The 25,361-nt window shown below is 35.3% G+C and overlaps 4 protein-coding genes across 5 annotated transcripts; 3 read left to right on the plus strand and 1 right to left on the minus strand.

The window, feature by feature from the left end:
* LOC107638416 lies at positions 336-1,160 on the plus strand. The gene has a single exon (XM_016341669.2). It carries the CDS (start codon positions 483-485, stop codon positions 975-977), a length of 495 nt encoding a protein of 164 aa, XP_016197155.1. The 5' UTR covers positions 336-482; the 3' UTR covers positions 978-1,160.
* On the plus strand, positions 6,726-7,586 carry LOC107637505 (pectinesterase inhibitor 3). Its single transcript, XM_016340913.2, has one exon. The coding sequence runs from the start codon at positions 6,799-6,801 to the stop codon at positions 7,390-7,392; it is 594 nt and encodes a 197-aa protein (XP_016196399.1). The 5' UTR covers positions 6,726-6,798; the 3' UTR covers positions 7,393-7,586.
* On the plus strand, positions 9,066-17,808 carry LOC107638414 (RRP12-like protein). Of its 2 annotated transcripts, XM_016341666.2 has the most exons (18): positions 9,066-9,660; positions 9,984-10,509; positions 10,678-10,938; positions 11,205-11,296; positions 11,758-11,967; positions 12,053-12,451; positions 13,457-13,635; positions 13,717-13,810; positions 13,915-13,971; positions 14,326-14,466; positions 14,610-14,681; positions 15,216-15,329; positions 15,505-15,666; positions 15,765-15,896; positions 16,041-16,142; positions 16,225-16,304; positions 16,622-16,747; positions 16,947-17,808. In XM_016341666.2, the coding sequence occupies exons 1-18, from the start codon at positions 9,160-9,162 to the stop codon at positions 17,518-17,520; spliced, it is 3,822 nt and encodes a 1,273-aa protein (XP_016197152.1). In that variant the 5' UTR covers positions 9,066-9,159; the 3' UTR covers positions 17,521-17,808. The 2 variants fall into 2 exon arrangements, with proteins under 2 accessions (XP_016197152.1, XP_020975931.1); XM_021120272.1 differs by lacking the exon at positions 14,326-14,466.
* LOC107638415 (3-oxoacyl-[acyl-carrier-protein] synthase II, chloroplastic) lies at positions 18,096-24,218 on the minus strand (the record flags this gene model as incomplete). Its single annotated transcript, XM_016341667.2, is given in 14 exon segments — positions 18,096-18,526; positions 18,909-19,072; positions 19,161-19,220; positions 19,303-19,383; positions 19,541-19,695; positions 20,166-20,250; positions 20,539-20,607; positions 20,895-20,974; positions 21,064-21,109; positions 21,282-21,377; positions 21,490-21,600; positions 21,772-21,975; positions 22,051-22,256; positions 23,761-24,218. Coding segments are annotated over 13 exon segments (1,647 nt in total). The 3' UTR covers positions 18,096-18,526; positions 18,909-18,955.

Genomic DNA, 25,361 nt, shown 5'->3' on the forward strand with positions numbered 1-25,361 from the left:
TTGATGTATACAAATAACAAATATATTGGCCCTAATATTTCTCTTAAACATGCATATGCGAAGAATTAATTAATGAAAAAGTCTAGGGAGTCAGCAATTTTTGTGCTTTGCGGCCAACACTTAACCATAAAAAAAAAAATTGAGTGATCTCCCACCATTGGATGTAATCTCACACCATTAAAAAGATTATTAATGGCCAATTGATGGTTACAAAACACAAAAGTTACTGCCCCTAACACTACTTGAATAATAAGAAAAAAAAAAAACTATAAATGTATATGTGTATCCGTGGAAGGTAAACTAAACACAAATGTTTAATATTATTTAATTAAGGTTTAATTTTGTTGGACACATAAAATAGAGAAGATGATGACACTCTTAGCTTATTGTTGTGTCTATAAATATAGTAAGTAGCATAATTGAATCCCAAAGCTAAGTGAGCATCTTAAGAGAAGATTCCATTTCGAGGTCCCGTGTTGAAGATGATGAGCCTATTGGAAGATTCTGGTAATCTGGAAGCTCTAACTTTGAATTACTTTGCTATCAACAACTTATGGACATGGCTTGCCGTTATAACCGCTGCTCTAAGCTTCTGGAAGATTCGTGTCTCCGCTAACTCTCCTCACCTCACGGACCTTCACGCCGTCCCTCACCACCCACCTCATGATGATCGTGATGACCCGCCGTCTGTCCCGACTCTTGTTTTTGCCAACGTTGACGTTGACGGACCCACAAAAGGGAAGTTTACCGTGTATTACGAGGACGATGATGACGTGGCACGCGAGAGCCACCAGGAGTTATTAACGGAGTGGCACGGCGGCTGCGAGTCGGAGTGGTGGGAGAGTTGGGAACGGTTGTTGAAGTTGAGAGTTGGAGAGAACCAGAACGGTTGGTACACGTGGCAGGATTTAACGGCGATTAACGGCAACGTTGTTAGATTATGGGATGGAGAGTTCCCGTTGAAGAATAATAATTAGAGATGAATTAATCATTTAGATTAATAATGAGATGTATGTATGGGTTAATAATTAGATTATTAATTAGGATCTCTCCATCAACAGCGAGAGATTAATAATATGTATATATGTTGCAGCAGTGGATTTGGTTGCTTCTTAATTATTGTGGAATTCTAATTAATTAAACGCAGTGTATAAAGCATACATACTTTATGACTATAATTAAGGAAAAGTTTAAGGCCAATAACTTTATTAAATTTTGGTCGGTATGTAATTAGTAAAAAAAAATGAGTAATTTCATATTATTGAATGAAATTTTATACCATTAAAAATATTAATAATAATTAATTAATAGTTACAAATCACAAAATTTACTATCCTAGCATTCTTCTAAATTTATTACTGGGATCGAATTCCCACAGCTTTGCGTTTTGTGGTAAACAAATTAAAACAACAAAAATTGGGTAATATTCTCAATCACCTTCCGAATATGCCAATATGCACAATAATTACTCAGATATTTATATATAATAATAAGTTAATAACTGCTTATAAGTACAAAAACAGAAAAAATGGGAGACCTAATAAATTGTCAAATAGGTTTGTCGTATGGTCAGTCTCAAACTGCTCGAGATTATAAAAAAAATATAGATAAACAATGAAATTATTAAATAATATAAATAATGAATATTGATATATCGAATGTTTAATTCATTAAGTGTGTGGATGGTTATTTTAATATTAAAATTTATATAAGTAATTTAGATGTGCAGTATATTTTTATTTTATTGAGCCAATTTTAAAATTTATTGTTCATATTATTTACAAAAGTCATTGTTTTATTGTGATCCATCAGCTTATTATATCAAATTGTGTTTGTTGGAAAATCACGTATTAATTTAAAGATGATTTGTTTGTTACTACATATATTTTATTTTATAGATAATAATTTCAGTATACCTGGTCTACCTACCTTTGCCATTATATGTGAACCAAATAACATGAGTACTAATAAATATATAATTTAATAGGTAAGCAAAGAGAGATGGGTTATTATGTTGTCCATATATACCTACACAGTTATATTTATTAAGACAAATTTATGTTATGAATACTTATTATGATGATAGTGAAGTGAAGCCACAGAGTTAATTAACTCGAACGGTAGCCACTAGCCCCCACGGAACTAGTGGCTCGTCAGCAATCAGCATTCAAATTTGGATGGACAAAACTGTTATACACTTATACGGTTATATATTACGCAAGTTTTGATATCCACACAATTTTCTCCTATTACTAAACCCTCTTAATGAAAACTTATACATATAAGACACATTGTTGGAACATATTTGGAATCTCTCAATTTACGAAATTTATTATTAGTGATAGAATTCCAATTGAATTATTGGTGCTTAACGCCGAGCGCTGAGATCAATGATATATGAATGGATGAGGTAACTACTCTCTTATTTCTTGTCTGCCATATATATATATATATATATATATATATATATAGGGGAAAAAAAAGAAACAAAAGAAAGCATATATTAATATTTGGATAATTGGATCCACTAGCTTTTTGATTTAGTCTTATGTATTATCGCACATTATGAGAATATTCTTTAAATCCTATCGAGAATGATTGCAAATGGATGGTGGGGGATCAGGTGTATGACAAGACTGATCAGCTTGGAAATGAAGCAATAACGATCAAGTATATTTCGCTATCGGAAATCATAGAGATTGATATTAATAATACACAATTTTTTTAACCGGCAGCTATATTTTTAATGAATTTAATTTTAATATACTCATAATATAAAAAATACAGTACAGTCGTGCAATTACGCAGTACATCAAAATTAATTTCATTTTCAATTGGAGTAACAAATTAACAATGTTGGTTTTAGACCGAGAATACATGGTCAGAGTTAATGCTAAGAAGCTAAGGAACTTCTTAATCCTTATTTACAACTGTATTGGAGTTTTACACCCAAATAAAAAAAATAAATAAATAAAAGCTTAATTAGGATAATGATGATCAGATATATCATGATGTAGGCTAGTCAAATGATTATCTTTCTTAGCTTTTCATCCTTTTTTAAGGATACTTAATTAATTAGTCACTGGTTAACTCTTCTTTACGTTGAAAGCCATTTACCAACAATCTTATTATATTATTAATCATTAATCATTATTCCAATAAAAAAAATAACTAGTCATATCTATTAGAAAAAATATAAGTAACCAACAAGATTTTTGAATAATGTGTAAACAATGTAAATTAATAAGATTAAAATAATAAATTTAATTAGTAACATTAAATTAGGATGTAGTATATTTTTATTTAATTAGTAATTATTCATGTTCAAAATTTTCATTGTTTACCTAGCACTTCCCTATCTATTATATTGTTGGCACAACAGCTATTAGTTGCGTGCAATTAGCGACAACTGACTCTGTCTAATCTCAGTTCAATTAGGTATGAAAAGTTGGAATGCATGGTCTAATAAAGTTCGATTTAAATGACTATATTAGTCCTTTAATTCTGTAGAGAACAAATGAATAATCTGCTGATTAGACTAGAACAAAAGTTTCATACGCAAATTGGTGACCCGAGAAGCCCAGAAAAACAAGGCATACGAATTTTGATCCTAAAAGCAAAAGGGAAAAAGTATGAAAAAAAAAAACAAGAGGAAATACTTAGTGGGTGTTAAGTGCTTAACGGAATTGGGCCGGTGAGGTCCTCGTTATTATAATCCTAAAAATTCGAGTTACATCAAGACCAAAAAAAAAAAATCGAGATACATCATACATTCCTATTTATTAAGTGTTTTAAGAGAAATGCAATTGGTCTTTTAAATTTTCAATTTTTTAATTTAAATATCTACTTTTTTAAGAAGTTATTTGATTTTTATTATTTTTTTAAATTAAATAATAGATAATTTTTTAAAAAAATACGTAATTGCAATTTAATTAAGGCCAAAAGAAAGAGAAATTTTAAAAGATATAGTACTTTTGTCTTTCCAAACATTTTTAAAAATATAATCTCTTCCCTCTCTAATATTCTAGACTTGGGTAGGTCTTGGTCTTTTTATTATTCTTTCCTATCAAAGGAACTCTCTTAACTAATTCTGTAATTAAATCTTGGTTGCAACTTGCAAGATCTTTCAATCAAAGCTCAAGATTGAGTACATGTGATTCGTTTTTGTATTATTAGTTACTTAATTGCGTGTAATTAAGAACTAACTATAAAAAAATAATTATATTATGTAACTAACAAGAATTTAGTCAAAAACAAGTTGACAAGTATTGTTAACTCACTCGTCCGCTTAAGCAAGTGTTGAGGGGTTTGAATTTCGCTTTGTGCATGTAGTAATCCATTAGCTTACGATAGACCCTTAAAAGGAACTCAAATTCATGATGGATTAGTTATTAACCTGTTGAGTTGGAAAATACTGTGGATAACAAAAAAAAAAGTATTTTTAAACTATATTTTATATTTATTACAGTTATTTAGAAATTATTTATCTATAGTTTTTCTAAAAAAATTCGGCACTTGAGTGAATAAATCCCTTAATTAAATCCCTTTGATTTAGCTTAGATTTGAAAACTATAAATAAATAAAGTACTACTATCTATGATTTGTGCAAATTAAAACGATTGTCTTACATCTACATCTTGCATGCAAATTGGTAACTACCAAGTAGCCGTTTATTGGGGATTGCGCACTCTAATTAATGATGCTTAGCTTTGACCTACAATTTATTATTTCTTTCACCATTTTTCATGCATCATATAGTTCCTCCATGTCGCTAATTGACTTATGCAAGTGTGCAACTTTAGATTTTAGTGTCGGCAATTCCCTGTATTAAGCGATACAAAGTTTGTATTATTTCCTTTTTTTTTTTTTTCAAATAGCAAAGTAAGCTTTAATTACTGATGATAATGATACTTATATAGCTTCTTGTGAACTAAATAATTCTCCAACTTTAAAGGTTTTATTCATAACCTTGTTTATTGAAAAAGGAAAACTACCAAAAGTATCTATAAAATTTACGAACGCTGACAAAAGTACCCATAAACTAAGGAAATTAATGATGTCCATGAAAAATGAGTTCCGTACGACAAAAGTATCCAAACCCTAATTTTTTGTTGAATTTTTAATAAAATTTTCAAACTACTCCACCCTCATCCTCAACCTCAACTCACTTTTTCAACCTTCCATAACCCAACCTGCACCTTTAAAATCCTTGCCATAGAGTCCAAAACTACTCCTACAACAGACCAGGCCAAAATCAATGGTGGTGGTGGTGGTAGAAGATCGGACCTCAACTGGTTTAGTCATAAATTTACTAAATTCTCTTTTTGCATGCAGCACCACCACGAACACTTTCTCTTCTTAGGTGTGCGACGACAGTGTTCTCCTTGGCTGGGTTAGGCGCGCCACGACAACGTTCTCCTTAGCTAGAACAGGCGCGGCATGGTGCCATTCTCCTTAGGTTGGGTCACAGGCGCGCGATGAAGGTGTTATAGTCACCTTAAGAGTGAGAGGGGAAGCAATGAGAGGGGAGGAGATTGGCGGTGATAGGTAGGTGGGTGGCAGACGGCAGTGAAGAAGTAGGAGGAGAGTTATGTGACTTTGTGAGAGTTTTTGAGAGGAGGAGAAGTGAGGAGAGAGAAAGAAGTGAGAAAGAGAGGGAGTGATGATAGAATGGGATTAGAATGGAGTAGTTTGAGAATTTTATTAAAAAATTAATAAAAAATTAAGGTTTTGATATTTTTGTCGTACGAAATCCATCTTTCATGGGTACAATGTTAATTTTTTTAGTTTATGGATATTTTCGTCAACGTTCATAAACTTTATGGATACTTTTGGTAGTTTTTCCATTGAAAAACTTCGTTGCTATGTGTCAAACTATGTTCACCTCCAGAGCAAACATATTTTTGAAATTAATATTTTTCGAGATTTTTTAATTTGGAATAAAATAATATTGCATGTTGCATACCTAACATACATTAGTGTTCCTTGGTAGTAAAGAATAATGGGTGCATCAAAATCGAAGAACCACGGTGTTCTCCGCTCCCCACGGGTCTGGCCACTAGCCGGCACAAGTGCATTTATTTAATTTCTTTATTATTATTGCACTCAAAATTAATATATACTAGACCCTTTTCCTTTTCAACAAAATGAAAGACAATAAGTAAAAAGATTAAAGAGCACGCTTTCTTAATAATAGTATTTACTGTCACATTTGTAACTTATGTCGGTGAAGGTTTATCGTTAACTGGAAGAATATGAAAACTAAGTTCGTTTGGAAAGCATACGATACAAATAGCAGTGTTTATGATAAAATAATTTTAAGGGAAAATATGAGGAGCCAATGGAATATTTATATAATGTGCACAATGGAGATTTAGAGAGTATTAGAGATATAATCATTAGTGTTATTTTTTTCCATCAGTTGAAGCTTTTGGGACGAGTGGTATCATGCATGGTATTAGAGTGCTAGATCCGAAAGGTCAAGAGTTTGAATCTTAGTGAACTCCAAAATCAGTTTAAACTTTTGGAAAGATGTTTATTATTGTTAGTACTCGGATGATTATTCTAGATAATACGAGGGATGTTCATTTTGTAACTTAATAGCCCATTGTACACATTGTACAAATAATCCATTGTCTCCCTAGCGGCATCCTAATTTTAATTAATTAATTAATTAATTATTAATTACTACTTAAGTACCTAGTAGTAGCGCTATATAAAAGGCCCTTTGCATGCATATATGTAGCACCATCCACACTTCCAATTAACGTCGCAACACACCAAACACTAAGAAAGAATATGCAAACACATAACGGAAATTACCAATCTATCCTCGTGCTCATCTTGTTTGTGTCGTCGTTCTCGGCGACGGCGCAAGATCTGCTCCGTTCATCGTGCAGCCACGCAAGGTACCCCGCGCTCTGCATCAAAACCCTATCTCCATACGCCACTGGTTCCGCCACCCCCATGGATCTGGCTCAAGCCGCTGTTAGGGTTAGCCTGGCTCGCTCTCGCTCACTCTCCACATATGTTACCACTCTTCAGTCTCAGATGCAGCAACAGGCGCCGCCTTCCACCGACCGAGCCGCTCTCAAGGACTGCGTGCTTCAGATCGCCGACTCCGTGGATGAGTTGACTCGGACGCTGACCGAGTTGAAGAACATGCGGGTGGGAACGGCGTCGTTCCAGTGGCACCTGAGTAACGCGCGGACATGGACTAGCACCTCCTTGACCAACTGTTACTCTTGCATCAGCGGATTTGGCGGCCGCGACGGCAAGGTTGGGTTGGACGTGAAGCAGAGAGTGAACAGCGTAGGAATGCTCACCAGCAACGCGCTTTACCTCATCACCCGAATCGGTGGTGATGATAATGGCGTTGGTGGAGGAAACTGATGATCATCAACATTTCTTTTTTCGCATGCATGCATGTACAATCCTTGTGACCATTAGCTACTGCGATTGATTAGTGCGTAAAAGTTTTTCTACTAATCAAGGTCTAAGCTTTTTTTTTTTTTCTTATTCCCGTTAATTATACTTTGTAATGATGGTTTTTCCTATATAATATAGTGTAAATTTACTTCCGTATTTCATTCTCTATACATATATCAACGTTTCGCAAGAATTATATTATTAATTATCAGTATTATTAATTTTTTCGTTTAACTTAATTGCTTTTAAATCGACAAATTAATAGTATGTATGGTTTGGCAACCAATAATTTGGTCCCTGAAAATTCATGTAATATATATCAATTTAGGTTTTGAAAGTTGTGTTTGTGTGTGATATATTCATGTATTGTAATGATGCATGGATGGTTAGGCTTTTTGAAGGAAAAAGTAGTAAAATATAACGAGAAATGGTTAGACTTTTAAAGGAAACAATAGTAACTTTCAAAAACCCAATCATCTAGTTACATTTTATTTACTACGTACTTTTCCTTTTTAAAAAAGCTAACCATCTATTATTACATATATCTTTCGGAGATTTAAAAGAATAACACTTTTGCTTAAGTTTTTTAGAGGCTAATAAGCATATGTGTTGCAAGTTTTTTTACGAATTAGTTGATATATACTATAACTTTACAGTAGTGACTAATTGCTCATATTACACGCATAGTGTACTAATCTTAGCTTAAATAAATTCGATCAGTAGTTTTCATAGTAATATATTTTATTGGGATTTTGTCTTTTTCTAGCTGATCTGCTTAAAATTAATAACCTGTGGAAAGGCCTGTATCAAAAAATTAAATCAAATGAGAAGCATAAATTCAGTCACATGACTCGTGATGACTCCTATTGAGTGTTGACTAATAAATATCATAAGAAATATTCAAGTAGCTTCTTATGTGTGCTGTGCCGCCCCAAGTTGGAACATGTGTTTTTGCTACTATATTATAAGTTTATACCAGTACCTGCTACCTTGTAATCCGGAAGGATATGCACAACTTGGAAGATATAATTGAATAAACAAATAACATTGTGATATATATGAAATTAATTCCAATATACCATTCATGTAAAATTTTCTGTATTATCGATTATTTGTATTTGATAAATTAAGTTTTTCTGAAACAAATCAAAACAAATATTTTCAAGATACACCATGAAAATTTGTATAAATGCATCTCATATGAAACTTTTTATATTAAATTTACTTTTGAAAATTTTCACCCAATTTATATTCTCAACCAAATATACTATGGATCAATTTTGTTCTCTCTAAATCGAAATCAAGATATCTAGTATCTACCACCAGTTCACATGATCGATGGAGATCAGTTTTTTTGTTGTTTGGTATTGCAAGATCATATATATATATATATAGAGCGTTTTTTTTTTTGGACATATATATGGAGCGTTTTTAGGTCTGTGGTCCGAAGGTTAATAAAAAATTGAACATTTCATTGTGGATTTTTGTTGGACTGGGCCGAAAGGCCCAATGTTTCCCGCGAATCCATAACGTACCGTTAGTTAGCCGCCATTAAGAAGAAGGAGCAAAAAACAATAACGGATAGCAATAAGTTGTACGGCCCAAAAGGGGTTCTAATTTATTAACCTCTCACTTTACTTGCATCTCTCGTTGAGTGCTTAAACCTCTGCTGCTGCCGGAGCTAGGGTTTTACTGCACTTTCCGGTGATTAATCCGATTACATCATCCTCCATGGACGACTTCGAGATGGACGCACCATCCATCTTCGGGGAAGGTTCGAACGATGATTTCTGCGACTCAATCCTCTCTCGCTTATCCGGCTCCACCAAGGAAAGCCACTTGCATCTCTGCGCCGTAGTCGGTGCCATGTCTCAGGAGCTCAAGGACCAAAAACTCCCCTCCTCCCCTGTCGCTTATTTTGGCGCTGCATGCTCCTCCCTGGACCGCATATCAGTGGAACCCGATCCTCCCAGCCACGTCATCGGTGCCCTCCTCACCGTTATATCCCTCCTCATTCCGAGAGTGCCCGCTGCGGTGCTGAAGAAGCAGAGGGAATTCTTGTCGGGCCTGGTGGAGCGAGTTCTTCGGTCGTTGGTGGCATCAGAAATTGTCATGGTTTCAGGATTAAAGTGCCTTTCACATTTGTTGATTAGAAGGGACAGTGTGGATTGGTCGGATGTGTCTCGGTTGTTCAATGAGTTGTTGAGGTTCCTTACTGATTCACAACCTAAGGTATATTAGCTTCTCTGTAAAAACAAAATCCGAATTTGCAGTTTGTGAAAATCAATGGATATGGGGGCGATAGGGATACCATGATAAAGCTTTCACAGTGATGAGGATATTGTTGTGTGCTATGTCCCCAAGTTCTTACAACTTTTATACTTAGTTGATCCTGTTCTAATAAGAATGGTACATTACCTATGGTTGGGTCTTGCATATAGCTTCTGTTCCGCTTTAAGATTTCTGCCTCTGTTCTTGATTATAAGGATACTGAATGCTTGCTAAACTACGGTGCATATTCGAATCTTGTGTGTGCTAACTAAATCTTTTAACAGGTTAGAAGGCAATCTCATTTGTGTCTTCGTGACGTTTTGCTGAACTTCCAAAATTCTTCTCTCTTGGCCTCCGCAAGTGAGGGAGTCAGAAAACTTCTGCAAAGGTCTATTCTGCTGGCTGGTGGAGCAGATGCTAATGCCAGCGAAGGAACTGTTGGAGCCCAGCAGGTTCTGTATATTCTTGATGCCTTGAAAGAAAGTCTTCCCTTCTTGTCACTGAATGACAAGACCACCATTCTCCAGCACTACAAAAAACTCTTGGATTTGCATCAACCTCTAGTCACAAGGCGCATAACAGATGGCTTGAGTTTTCTTTGTCTCTACCCAACATCAGAAGTTCCGCCCGACCCATTACTTGAGTTGTTATGCTCGTTGGCTCATTCTATCTCATCAAATGAGACTTCCGGAGATGGAATGACATTTACATCTACTGCTCGCTTGCTTGCTACTGGAATGAATAAAATTTATTTGCGCAACAGGGATATATGTGTGGTTAAGCTCCCTCTTGTCTTTAATGCTCTCAAAGGTAAGATATCATACCCCCTTTTCCTTTTTGAATGATTTAATTATGTTGCGCTTCTTAATGCTCTCTATGTGCACATGTTCATGGTTTGTGCACGCATGTGTGTTCAAATGTGCTTACCTGTTTCCAAAGGTACTTCCTCAAGTATTGTTTTTTCCTTTGAATATGCAGATATTTTGGCATCTGAACATGAAGAGGCAATATATGCAGCCACTGATGCCTTTAAGAGCATGATTAACTCTTGTATTGATGCAAGGTTGATTATGCAGGGAGTGGATCAGATCTCTTGCAGTAATGACAGAGAACCGAGGAAGTCAGGACCAACCATTATTGAAAAATGCTGTGCAACTATTGAGAGCTTACTTGATTACCACTATATTGCTGTCCGGGACAGAGTATTACAAGTTGTTTCAGCTATGTTTAATAAATTAGGTACTTTGTTTGCTGTCAGATTTCACTCTTCTTTTTTGCACTGATAACCTTTTGCTTGGTGGTGATTAGACTAAGAGAGGCCAGCTAGTATTCTTTCTAATATAAGAATTATGCTTATGGTTTAATTTGTCTAAATCATGGATGGCGTGTTTAATTTGCCTATATTTGTTTCACCTCTGTTTTTGAGTCGGTTTTTGTAATCTTGTTATTTAAAATGTATATACTGCAAATTACTTATATTCGGGAATTTGCTATCATCAATACAGGAAACAGTTCTCCTTATTTTATGAGAGGAATACTCAAAAACCTAGTAGATGTGCAAAAGCTACATGATGAAGATTTTCCCTTTAAGAAACAGGTCTGTTATATTCCTATTGAAACATTCTGTTTTGTCTTAGTTTGAATGGTTTTCCATTAGAGTTGACTAGGAAAAAGTTGTACATATTTTGTATTCTATTATAATATTGAAGGTTTGAAACTTTAAAGTGACTGGGTTGGTTTTAGCAACCATTTTATTTCTAGGTTACAAATCTTCGATTTGCAAAGGTAATTAGTTTTGATAGGGACATTTGGTGCTGTCAATGCTGCTGAATTCGTGCTTAGCAAATAACAGAATAGCTGCTCTGTGCTGCAAACTTCTGTTGATTTTTATATTTATTATGATTTTTCGAGAATTGGGAGCAAACCCTTTGACTCAGTTTCTTTCTTAGCCTATTTGCCCATTAGTATGTTGTTGACAAGATTCTGGAACTATTTTTTATGTTATAGTTTTCTTTGGGCAACTGATTACTTATGTATAGTACATTCTACATCTTGTAGCTGCATGAATGCTTTGGATCAGCTCTTGCTGCAATGGGACCTGAACGATTGTTGTCCTTTATACCTCTGAATTTGGAAGCTGAGGACTTGTCAGATGCAAATATCTGGCTGTTTCCAATCCTGAAACAGTATATTATTGGTGCCCGTTTAAATTATTTTAAAGATGAAATCTTACCTATGATTGAACGTATAAGGGAGAAGGCTCGAAAGGTGGGAAACAATTTATTATTTATTTATGAGTTGCAGTATTAGCCTCCTGCAGAGATTTTCGTTACTTACTTTCTCTGTTTTGCAGCTTGAGAAGCAAGGTTTCAATGTTTCATCAAGGAATGCAGATGCTCTTGCTTACTCTTTGTGGTCCTTGCTGCCTTCATTTTGTAACTATCCTGTGGACACTGCTGAATGTTTCGTGAATCTACAAGGACATTTATGCAGAGAGATAAAAGAGGAACCTGACGTTCGTGGAATAATATGCAATAGCTTGCAGCTTCTGATTCAGCAAAATAAGAATGCTGAGGAAGCAAATAACACAGATTTTGATGGGCAAGATATGGACAAACAAGGTCTTGTCTGTTATTCTCAACAGGTTGCCAAGGACAATTTGAACGTGCTGAAGTCATCTGCAAAGCACTTACTAGTTGCTCTGGCAGATGTATTCCTGAAGCCCTCAAAAGATGACGGTGGTTGTTTGCAGGTACTAAACTTTGTAAATTGGAAATTGTCTCTTTAGTGTTCAGCAGTGGTGCAGTAATTATGCATCCCTAAATGACTAGTGTATCGCAACATAGAAGATAATTTATAATTAGATGTTAGACATTCTGTTTATGTGGTGGGTCTGTGATAGTTCCCTCTACTTTGTTCGCTACATGTGATATTCATCATTATCATAATTTATTTGTTCTAGAATATTCCGATACTTTGTTTGCCATGTAATGCTTATAGGGAATCCTTATTTGTGTAACTTGGTTGCGGCATTTATGTTTTTCTGTACAATCACTTTGATAGGAGTGATAGAGACTGTATGTTTATTGGAGAAATATTTGGACTATTCAAAAGCATTAGTTAACACTGTATGTTTAGTAAAAACAGCAAGTTCATGTGCTTGTGCTATCAATTTAAAAAAATTAGGGTGCTTTTGAAAGCATCTATGAAAATATTTTTCAAAGCTTGCTTGTTCCTTTCAAAATTAAAAAGTCCAATATAACCTTATCCGTTAATGAATATCTGGACACATTCTAACTTTTTATTATATTTGTGTCTATTAAAGTCATTTTAAATTTTAAAGCAATTTTACCAAGCACTATTATTATAGCTTGTACTTATTGAAGAATACTTCTATTTTGTTTTACCAAATATATTTGCTGCAACTTTTGAAAAGCCATATTTGAAAAAACAAGAAAAATAAGCAACTTCAAAGCAAAAACTTTACCAAACCCATCTTATGTCAGTGGCAAAGGATCTCCCTCCACCAGTGTGAAAATGAAGCATGTTTTTTGCATACTGTTATTTAATTGTTTAGTCTTTCTATAGACAATTTGTTTGGTATATCAATATTTCATGGTATGCTGTATCCATTTAGTGATTATGCTAACTGGACTTGTCTTTAGATTCTTCATTGTCTTTGAATTGAATGGATAATTTATTTGTTACATTTGGCTGGTGCAACAAGTTTATAGAGATGGTTTTGGTCCATTTGCAGCGTACTATTGGTGATATTGCTTCCATAGCAGATAACACGGTTGTGGGGAATTTACTCATCCGCAGAATGAGAGAGATGGGAAAACGCCTTAAAGATGCTGGCAGAGTAGACAATTCCCAGAATTTCAGTTCTATGCAGATTGATGAAGCGTCAAAAGAAATTTCTTCATTAGTTATCAAGTATCCACAGTCATCTATTTCGTGAATTGTGTATATATGGATTTACTTCGTAAAGTTGTAACATATTTCTTTCTATCCCAGGGCACAGTACGTTGATTTTGCAGTTTCCCTGTTGCCTGGTTTAACGGCTGAAGGGATTGATGCATTATATGATGTAATAAAGCCAGCCTTAAAGGTCTGACCAAGTAAAAGTGTATTTAACTTAGTTCTATTATAGTAGTTCCCCCAACCCCCTTTCACATTTGAAGTTAGAAGTATTATAGTTTTAATTAATTGCAGGATGCCGAAGGTGTCATGCAGAAGAAGGCATACAAAGCACTTTCAATCATTCTCAAGGTAGTCTATACAACATTTGACTTGGTTTTCTGGTTAACCAAAAGTCTGGGTTGATGTGGTTAAAGCATATTCCTGAAAAAGTATTGATGCTGTATGAGCTGTAGCTACAATGCTTCAATTTGTGCTGTTATTTGATGGGGATGCATAATATTGTTGAAAGATTGGTTACCTGTCCAATCGTTAAGTTGGAGTTATTCTAAATCTTTCACCACTATATGTTTTCTTTCTTGGATCACTACAAACTACCTTTAATTGGTGTTTTTACTGCTGAACTATATTTCATGTTGTGAATATATTTTCTTTGACAGTGTTTACTATTTTGGCTTAAACATTCTGATTTGTTTTTCTTGACAGAGCTCAGATAGTTTTGTTTCTTCAAAGTTGAAGGAACTTTTTGAGCTGATGGTTGAAATTCTTCATTCATGCCATTTTTCTGCCAAACGTTACAGGCTTGATTGCCTTTACTTCTTAATAATTCATGCTTCAAAGTCTGAGGTATTAAAAAATGTGCTTTTGCTTCTTTCTTTGTTACCTTGAGTTATTTTTGTAATGATACATCTGATAAGCTGTAGAGTTTTTTGCATCACCTAGTGTTACTGTGTGAACGTAAATAATGTGAAAGCATGCATTGCCTACAGGATAGTTTGGAGGACCTGTGGAGAAAAGATGTTGAAGTTTTCCTTGTCGAAATAATAATTGCTGTTAAAGAGGTAATGTGTTAATTGTGGAATGTTCCAAAATGAGTTGGCATGCAATGTCTTCAACTGGCATTTTCCCCTCTAGTTTATGTAGGTATAAGCAACATTTTTCAAGTGTGTGATGTTTTATTTGAATACTAAATGTCTAAATCTGAGCCATCGTCGCAACAGTGCATTGATAAATATTATTGATCAATTTGTATTGGGTTTTTTCTATCATTACAAATGTTGTGGACATTGTTTTTATTGTGTTATTGACGCTGATTTTGAATAAAATCTTGCTTTGTTAATGTATTTATTTCTTCATTTTGGTCTTTGGACCCGTCAAATTCAATACTACCTAGTCGGTCCTTTTTTTTAATATTATGTTGTGGCTGTTCTTGGATTGATCATGTCAATGAACAGTGGGTGATCATTCTTCAATGTGTTTATATGGAGCACTTGGGAATGTTGTTTGGCAAGGACATCAGATTCACCTGAAAATAGTTTCTTAATTCACCTTCATAAGGCTGCTGTGGTGCTAAATTTGGAAGAGTATCTTTGCAGGTTAATAAAAAAACCAGGAACAGGGCTTATGATATACTTGTCCAAATTGGCCATGTACTTGGAGATGAGGAGAGAGGTGGGAACAGCGAAAGATTGCGAGAGTTTTTTGACAAGGTAATATGTAACTTGTGCTTTTACATCTTCATTAGTTTCTTAATAATTGATATCACCTGCACATCCTCTATTTGATGTGATGTACAGTATTTTACTCATCAATCTTTAGTCTTGAACACGTCATTTAATTTCTCCCTCGTTGGATAATGATTTTGTGAGATTTTCATGAGCTCAGATTGCTGGGGGTCTGGGTGGAAAAACTTCACATATGATAAGTGCAGCTGCAAAAAGTTTAGCTCGTTTGTTATACGAATTCTCTGATCTTGTTTTTCCTGCTTTCGACTGGCTCAAATCGACATATCTCCAACTCCCAACAGAAAATAGAGAGATAATTAAGGTCTGTCTTTCTCTATTTGATTGGTTATTGATGATTGAAGGAAAAATGATCTTTTGCCAAACTTCAGGACTAAGTGTGTTTTTCATGTCATGCTGCAGGCGAATTTGGGTTTATTGAAGGTATTAGTAGTCAAATCACAAGCAGAATGGTTAAAAGGGCAGCCCCTACAGATGATGGTGGAAGGTTTGTTGAAGTGGCAAAACAGCACCAAAAATCATTTTAAAGCAAAGGTTGCTTTTGTTATTTTACGTGGTGTTTTTGTCGAAAACTGCAGTTTCATTGATCTGTTATCATGGATGACTGTTGTTTTGTAGATAATGGTGCTTGTTCATGCTGTAAACTGCTAAGTGCTAACACATTCAAATTCTTTGCAGGTTAAACTTCTCTTGGGAATGCTTGTCACAAAGTGTGGACTGGGTGCTGTTAAAGATGTCATACCTGAAGAACATAGGAAACTTCTTACCAACATTCGCAAGGTAATTTGGACAAGCATTATAGTGTATTTTTTTCCTTCCTTTGGAAGAGTTTTTCTGAGATTTTCAATCAATTTCGTAACAGATCCAGGAACGGAAAGAGAGAAAACGGGGTGCTAAATCTGAGGAAACTAAATCACATTTGTCCAAAGCAACCAAGTCCAGGTAACGGTCAAAGTATTTGGTTGCATTGTTAGGGACAGAATAGTTTCAGCACCAGAAACCTATGTTTGTGACTCTTGAATTTCCTACCTAATTTCACATTTGATGTAGTATTGTTTTGCAAGTGTGTATGATTGTTGGGTGTATGAAAGCAAAGTGAATGTTACTTTAGTGACTAACTAGAAAAGCTACACCCAGTATGGTGCACCAAATGCCATTTTAAAACATGTTTGTGCATTAATTTGGCATTGAAGCTGTGATTTTTGTTATTATGCACGATTCTTTTATGCACTGACAAATATATGTAAGCTTATTTTCAGGCAAAGTATGTGGAATCATACAAAAATCTTTTCAGATTTTGATGAAGAAAGTGGCGGGAGTGATGTGGACTATCTAAATGCCAAGACAATCTCTGGAAGGGGCAGACCAGCAGCAACTTCAATGAGGTAAGATGTATCTTCTGACTTGCCCATTCTTATTACTGGCTGGATTCTTTTGCTGATTTTATTATTATTTTTAAGATGTAATGAGTAAATTGGTATAAGATCAAACATTTTGTAAATCTAACTTAATACTGCAAAATGTATTTTGGTTTGTTCTGGAACTTAAAAATGGACTGTTCCCAATTGTTGGTTGTTTCTGTAGGTCCAACACCAGGCTAAAGAAGAATTTGCCTGAGCACTTGTCTGACGAATCAGATGATGAACCGCTTGATCTGCTTGATCGCAAGAAAACATGGTCTGCTCTGAGATCATCTGAGCATCTCAAAAGAAAATCGAGGTCCGAAGATGATGAGATGGAGCTAGATCCCCATGGACGTTTAATTATCCACGAGGAAGGGAAACAGAGGAAGGAAAAACCTGCCGAACCTGAGTACGATGCTAGGAGTGAGCCTGATAGTCACTTGTCTGGGAAGTCTGGGACTAAAGCCCAGAAGCGAAGGAAAACATCAGACTCCGGGTGGGCTTACACGGGGAAGGAATATGCTAGCAAGAAGGCCAGGGGAGATGTGAAGAGGAAGGACAAGCTTGAACCATACGCATACTGGCCACTTGATAGAAAAATGATGAGTCGCCGACCACAGCAGCGTGCTGCAGCGAGAAAGGGTATGTCAAGTGTTGTAAAGATGGCCAAAAAGTTTGAAGGTAAGAGCGCTTCTGGTGTGTTGTCCATGAAGAGCTTGAAACTAAAGAAGAAAGGCAGCAAAAAGAAAATGTGAATAGGGTCAATGTATATTGGTATATCATTGATGAGGTAGATAACCATCCGGCAGTTTTCTTTATTTATGAAATCGATTTTAGTGTTCTCTTGTTTTGTCCTCCGCCAAATGTGTACATCACAAAAATTGATTCTTCAGTAGGTCAGCCAGTTTGAGTAGGCTTCTTGTGTTTGTTCAACAGCAAATGGAAAAACTTTCGGATGTACATTTACTCCTACTCGATTTTGTTTTGTATTTACTCCAATCCGAAGAAAAAGTACCTTTGCATCAAGGATGGATTGCTTTTGGTTAATTTCTCGCATTAAACATGAGCAATATCTCAAGGTTTTTCTGATTCTGATGTGCAATTGTCAAGTTTTGAAACTGACCTTTAATGAAAAGCGGGAAATAAATCTCAATTTGATGCTGTTAAGAAAAAACCAAAGATATTGTATGATGGAAGATAATATCTAACATCAATTGGAATAAAAATTGAGATCTATTTTCAAGAAAACGTTATTTGTCTTTGATATTTAGAGCACAAGAAAAAAAAAAGAGTATTATTTTTAAATACGCGCCATGCTTGTCTGAATAATAATAATAATAATAAAACTAAAGAGGCATTTCCTGAGAGATTAAAATCATCCCCTTCTCCCTAAATGGTCTGGTTTAAGGGCAATAGAACAAGGCAGCGAAAAAATAAATTGCAATTTGTTATTGCACAAACTATTTGGGTACATAGGGAATAAATAAAACAGAAGAGCTTATATATACTGCCAAGTGGATTTGTTTAAGAGTCACATCAAAGTGGGTCAAGTCCTACTCTATAAAGGCAATAGCAGCCATTCATGTTCTTCATCGGTGGATAGAACCGGCTCCACCATGTATCTCGGCCAGACAATCTAAACCACCAAACCATCTCTCAACAATGTCCTCAAGAGTTTCTGCTCCAACCATTTCCACATATATTTTCATCCAATTCATGACTTTGATCATGCGTGTAACAATTGCCTGGCTACCTTAGTAACTTAACATAAAAACAACACACAATTAATACATGTTCAAGGAACATCCACAGTCATCCAAATTAAATGTGTTTCTCGTAGTAGGACGATATGACCTGCTCATTATTTAGAGGAATAAATGACCATTTGTATCCATGAAAAATGAAAATGCTGACATATGTACCCACATTAAATCGAAACTAAACTTGTACCCACGAAAGATGCCCTCCGTGTGACAAAAGTATCCTGTCTTTGGAGGGTTAGAGTGCCACGTAGGGTACTTTTGTCACACGGAGGACATCTTGCGTGGGTACAAGTTTAGTTTCGATCTAGTGTGGATACATATGTCAGTGTTTTCATCTTTTATGAATACAAATGGTCATCTATTCTTATTTAGAGACATACCTTCTGTATAATGGTAGGGAAGGTATTATTCTGAAACATGTATTCATTCACTTATATGGAGCAAATATGATTGAAGAATTGTGGCCTCCAAAACCAAATGAATTGGATAGGGCAGCCTTGATATCTAGTCTCTCTTTCTTTGAGCCCACAAGCACTTTGGCATCCTGAATTTTTGTCATTAGTTTGGACATGTTAGATTAAAAGATTAAAATTTTGAAATGAAGGATGGAATGATGCAACAAGAAACATTACCACTCCTTGATCTGGGTTTTCCAGGTTGATATTGGGATGCACCCACCCTGTCCTAATTGCCTGTACGAAGAGAGAGCAAACCTCAGGACCATTTTAGTCATCAATCGCGGGGTACCGAACTAAGTGATCCATTGGGTTTTACCTGGACTGTTGCTACAGCTTCCACGCCACCAGCTGCTCCTAGTAGATGACCAATCATAGATTTTGTAGAATTCACTCTTAGCTGAAAAAACAAGAGACATTAGTATGGATGACCATATCAGAAGTACCAGTGTTTTACTCAACATGAACTCCAGAAGAACAAGAGATCATGTTTACCATAGAATTGATCACCAAGATAACAATGTTAATGGTGGTGTAACTTAAAAAGATAGATGTACCTCGGGATTTTGACCAAAACAATGAAGCAGAGCCTGGAACTCCTTAAGATCCCCAGCAGGCGTGGATGTGGCATGTGCATTTATGTAGTTCACATCCTCTTTTGATACTCCAGACTGAGCTAATGCCTTTTCAATGCAAAGTATAACGCCAGCTCCTATTTAAGATGGAGTAAAGAAACGTGAATGCAAGTTCCGCAGGGAGATACAAATCATTCCTTGTCAAGTCATAGAATGCTCAAAGAAGAGTCCGAATGGAATCATAAAGGAAATGTGGTAAAGTACAAGCAGATACTAATTATGACTAGGATTACTAGGTCCACTAATATAGGACTATTATTAAATCCCAGGTCCATATTGTCGAGACAAGTCATGATCGCAACATGCAGTTTTAAATTCCATCACGATCTCGGAAGAAGAAATTCCAGTGCCAAACAAGAAAAATGCAACATATAGTATATTTCTAAATACTTAACCTAACCATCAGCAAATGGCACACATGATTCTAAATATATAAAAATACCCTTGTCACATTCTTTTGCCTTGTTCTCTTCGGATTTTAAGCATGGTAATCATAGCATGCATATAAATGCTTTAAATTTTGGTAGTAAAAGATTTGAAATTTTACCATCGGGACGTGGCTCTGTCACATGATATGCATCACAGGTGAAGCTTCCACCAAGGAATTCAGCATATATGGTTGCACCTCTTTTCTGCAATGTAAAAGAGATGCATTTGATTTAGTTGCAAGACAAATGTCAAGCGCAGATTTGACATGAGAAGTAACAGGTGAATTTTTATGACAAGCAGCAGCCTGAAAATCAATCCTAATTCAAGAGAGAACAGATGTATGAAGTCCTTTAATACTGTTTGAAGGAACTGAAGGATGCACTAAATGAAATAAATTACATGCACAAGTCTGCAGTAATAATATCAAAACATGCACTGTCATTTCATAAGGGATGTTCTGTTTTAAAATTATTAGATCTGATTTCCTGTACCTTTGCATGCTCCAAGTCCTCCAAAAGTAAAACTCCAGCTCCTTCCCCCATGACAAATCCATCTCGATTCTGGAATATCATAAACAGCCTAATTAGAAAAACTGAATTTGCCATAGCTCATATCCATAGAAGACAGCATTTTTGTGATCAAAAGGAAAAGTTGTATCTGTGACCATTGAAACGTTAGTTTTTAATAAACTATGCTGTTCAGATTACAAGAAAGGATACAAGACTTGGTCATCAAATTTCATTATAATTATAGTTGTATTGTTTCAAAAATAAAAAATGATGAAAGATCAGCAATACAAAAACATGGTGAGTAGCAGAAAGAATGAGCAGGATTTCTGTTGTATTACAATGTCCCAAGGGCGTGAAGCTTTGGTAGGGTCTGTATTCCTCTGCGATAGGGCTCTGCATGCCACAAAACCTCCCAAACCTGTACCAATGATTAGTGGATTCATATCAGCTAGATTTATGGCATGATAACCGTATGCAGGTGAAAAAGAATCAATGGTGAGATCATACCAATGGGTATAATAGCAGCATCTGAGCCACCACAAAGCATCACATCCTGCAGGAATATTTTCATATTAAATTTATCAATACATTTTGATGCAATGACCATATCATTACACCAAACTGTCTCAGAAAAAGAAAGTTAAATAAATAAATAAATATAAGGTATAATATTGGATACGAAAAATTCACCATCCTGAGAGTAATATCAAAGCATGAATACTTACAGCTTCACCTCTTATGATGTGGTTTGCTGCATTCAATATACAAAAGTTACTTGTAGCACAAGCTGTAGAGATTGAATAATTAGGGCCCATCCATCCCTGTAATCCATAAAAGATAACAATGTTTGTTAGAAGCTGAAGATAACATAGCCAAAATAAAAGCTTGGTACGAAACAAAACACCAATTTATGGTGTCCATGCAACAACAGACCAGATCCATCGCAAGTATGGCAGATCCCATATTTGTTGTGGCAAAAGGTACACAAAAAGGATTCATCTTCTTATATGATACTCTTAAAGCTTCAATGGCATCATTAAAAACCTGCTCAGTAGAAAAAGCACCAAAAATCATAGTCAATATAACAAGGGCACAAGGTTGAAAATATAGCACACTCTTCTGCTCCATTTGGATTGCAGTGGCATTAAATTCAGTCCACAACACCAGCTGGTTTTACAAGATTTGTATCTCAACATGAAAGAAAGACAAGGTTACCTTCATGCCACCCATCGCTGAGCCAATCAAAACTCCACATTTTTCCTTATTCAACTCATCCATTACATCTTCAGTAATTCCACCATCAACTAAGGCCTTTTTACCGGCTGTTAGCAAATAGAGCATAAATTTATCCATTCTCTTCGAAAGTTTTGGTGCAACCCAGCCATCAGTGGAGAACGACTTGATCTCACCAGCAATCCTCTGGAAACATAGAATGTTCAGAACAAAAGCTACAACAGACAACAAGAAATACAATTTCAATTATATATAACTTGCCGTTGGATATTCAGCACAATCAAATGTCTCGATCTCACTTATGCCACTAACACCATCAAGTAAATTGTTGTAGTAAACATCTGGTTCGTGACCAAGAGGTGTAACAACGCCCAACCCAGTCACAACTACTCGCCTTTGTTTTGTAGGAGGTTTTTTCGTTGCTGTGACTTCGTGTGCAGGTTCCACAGCTACAGCCATTGTTTTACCTTATAGTTTTGCAATTCAGAGGAATAAGTCAGCAATAATAAAAATTGCATGCAACCGCCTATCATTCAAGAAATTCATATCAGAAGCATACAAGAAAGAACGGCCCACAGCTTATAGTTCAACATGATGCATGTGTAGCTTCCAATGATCATGATAAGGATATGTTCTTTTGGGAAGTAGAAATGGGGTGAAATTTTTACAATAAGTTCTATGAGTAAAATTACACATGGGCCACATCCATTGAAAATTCCCGCCCCATTTTTAACCCCTAACCGAACATACCCTTGTTGCACATTAATGTTGAGCAGGAAATGCAACCCCAGCCATTAACAAAAATATGCTTAGGTTTATCCAAGGTAGTAATTCTAAGACTATGGTAACAAAAATGCTATGAAACCTCGAAAAATTCATCAGACCCAACTTATATCCCTTGCTTTAAATCAAAACACTCAAGACCACTGAATACTAGAACCCATCAGTCAGGGACATGCATGCAGCAGTAGTAGACTTGTCCAGTGTGTTAAAAACATACTAAAGAACTAGGAGCAAAAATAACTTGTGGATAGTTTGTGCCAGAATCATCTATTTTACATGATAATTTAAAAAAAAAATGAGGGAAAAAAAAAGGAGCCTCTGCTTGCTTATGTGTGCTTATGACAAAGGCATAACTTACCTCCACTATTTTACATAGAGAAACAAAAAAACTAGAGAGAGAGGGAGAGAGAGGTAATCCCACGTGGGGGCGATATTTACATAGTAGTTAAATTCAGAACACTTCAGTGTGATTATTATTTTCATGAAGAAAAGAAAACAAAATAAAAGTCAAAAGAAATTTATTTTCGTTTGAGTTGATTCTGTGAATATGCTGAACTACCTCAACGAGATTGCAAGAAATTCAAAGTGATGATGCGAACATTAACCAATATTTAATGGGAACTTTATGTAGATACCTGGGTGTACGATAAATACAAGGAAATGAAGTAGGAATGGGAAATGAAAGCAAAAAGCATGGGCAATGGCATAGTGTTGTAGCAACATGTCCTAATTAAGTGACACAGGTGCACCATCAATCTCAGCAAAGAAAGAACAACAACTACCCCCATACTCCTAATATTATAAACCGTACCCTCAAAACAGTTAAACAGAGCAGGTAGAACAACCCTCAATACTAAACCACCAAGCAACCCCATTTATTAGGATGACCAACCAAAAGACAAAGATCCAAGCTAACACTTGTGCATTTTAAGTAATTCAGAAAAAAAAGGGAAAAAAGCCACACACACACACATATCTTTCAGAAGACCAGAAAATCAGAACCCAGATTTCATAACCATAATAAAAAAAAAAACTATTATTATTATATTAATATAAGAAAAATAAATAAATGAATCAAATTGAAATACCCAGTACGGGGTACAGATTAAAATTGGAAAAAGCACCAGAAATATCTTAACTTGAGGTGATTTAAGTGGGGAAAATTAAAAAAAAAAAAAAAAAGTTTACCAGAATGAGAAAGTTTATTGAGACGGGTGTGTCTGCGATTGGGAGTTGTGGATCGAAAGAGCGAAGAGAAGGCATTGTGAGTGTTGCAGTAGTCATCGCAGGGCTCGAAGGAGCTTATGAGTCCCTGAATGCTGGATCCGTACAGCGAAGAAATCAATCTCATGTTCAATTGGGAGGTGTTTGCTGGCAGCGCCTTCGTCCTCCTTGACCTCTTGGATGACCGAAGCGCTGCCTTTGGAGTCCCGGCGCGGTCAGTGTGGCACGTGACTGACATGCAAGCCGCCACCAGCCACGTGCAGAGGGGTGAGGCCATGGATGAAGCAGCGGAATGTATCATGTTGTCTAAAGCAGAAGCTCGCAAGAGAATCGAGGACGTTTCAGTGAAGATTAAGAGCAAGTCAGGAGTGGTGGATATGGAAGGTGGAGATACATGTACATGTATGTATGTATGTATGTATATACAAAGAACAAGAAGAAGAAGAAGAAGAAAGTTAGTTGTGGGGGTTTTGAAGAGAGTTGAGAGAGTGAGAAAGAGAATCGATCTGAGAGAAGGAGGAAAAGGGAGGCGTTGTGAAGTCTCAAGAGTCGAGTCTCAAAGTCTCTGCTTTTTCTGCAATCTGAGTCTCAGTCGCTCCTTCGCTTCTCATTTGCTTTCTTTATTAATTTAATTTAATTTTCTACTAACCTCTTTTCTTTTTCTTCGCTACTAATATAATGGTAAAATTCAGGTGCATCGCAAAGTTGATAGTCGAGAGCCGTTAAATAAAAATTTAGTCAAATCAATCAAATTATCTAACGACTCTCAGTTATCAACTTTACGTGAATTCCACTCCACCTGAACCTTTACCTAATATAATTCATCATTATTTATGCAATATAAAACTAATTGCTTTCTATGCTAATTCATTACGCCATTTCTCCTTGGATCAATCCTTTTCGCAATTTAATGCACTTTTTTGTTTGGTTTTAGAACATATTTTCTACTTATATTGTACTTTAATTTTTTTATCATTAGTGTAAAACGTGACATAGCATTTATTTTATTCTTGGTTTCAGATTTTCTTTAGTCAAAATAAGATTTTCTTTAGTCAAAATAATACTTTATTCTCTTGTAGGACTTTTTTTTACGAAAATTTGAAAGTAAATACCAAAATTAGTTAATAATTAAGAGATAAAGATCAGTTTAAATTGATTTTTAAAAAAATATTTAGTTTTTATTTTTTTAAATTATTTTACATTTAAATAGTACTTTAATTTGTTTTTAAAAAATAATTTTTACTCAAAAAAACCAATCCAAACTAGCATTAAAACTCAATTTGCTCATAAATTTTCATCTAATAGTTAGTTTGGCTTTTAAATTTTAAACAAAAGCTATTTTTAACCGTAAATCAAATTAATTTTTTTTTATAATCAATCTAATTAATAAAATGCTTACAAATTAAAATACTTATGAGATGCCCGGTTAGTTAACTGTCATGTAAACAAGTTGAGAGACATTACCATCAGCAAGCTACTGATGAGCTGTTAATAGTTATCTGCACACATAAGTATTCATGAATGGGTGACAAAATGACTTGATTGAATTATAGTTATAAAACTCA

This window comes from Arachis ipaensis, chromosome B04 (assembly GCF_000816755.2).
Source record: "Arachis ipaensis cultivar K30076 chromosome B04, Araip1.1, whole genome shotgun sequence".
Classification (NCBI taxonomy): Eukaryota; Viridiplantae; Streptophyta; class Magnoliopsida; order Fabales; family Fabaceae; genus Arachis; species Arachis ipaensis.

What these genes read in the sequence shown, in the direction of transcription:
- LOC107638416 (XM_016341669.2), top strand. Translation starts at nt 483, where the DNA reads ATGATGAGCCTATTGGAAGATTCTGGTAATCTGGAAGCTCTAACTTTG.
- LOC107637505 (XM_016340913.2), top strand. Translation starts at nt 6,799, where the DNA reads ATGCAAACACATAACGGAAATTACCAATCTATCCTCGTGCTCATCTTG.
- LOC107638414 (XM_016341666.2), top strand. Translation starts at nt 9,160, where the DNA reads ATGGACGACTTCGAGATGGACGCACCATCCATCTTCGGGGAAGGTTCG. An exon ending in AAAATCATTTTAAAGCAAAG is followed by an intron (nt 15,897 to 16,040) that starts GTTGCTTTTGTT and finishes AATTCTTTGCAG; the next exon opens with GTTAAACTTCTCTTGGGAAT. An exon ending in CCAGCAGCAACTTCAATGAG is followed by an intron (nt 16,748 to 16,946) that starts GTAAGATGTATC and finishes TTGTTTCTGTAG; the next exon opens with GTCCAACACCAGGCTAAAGA.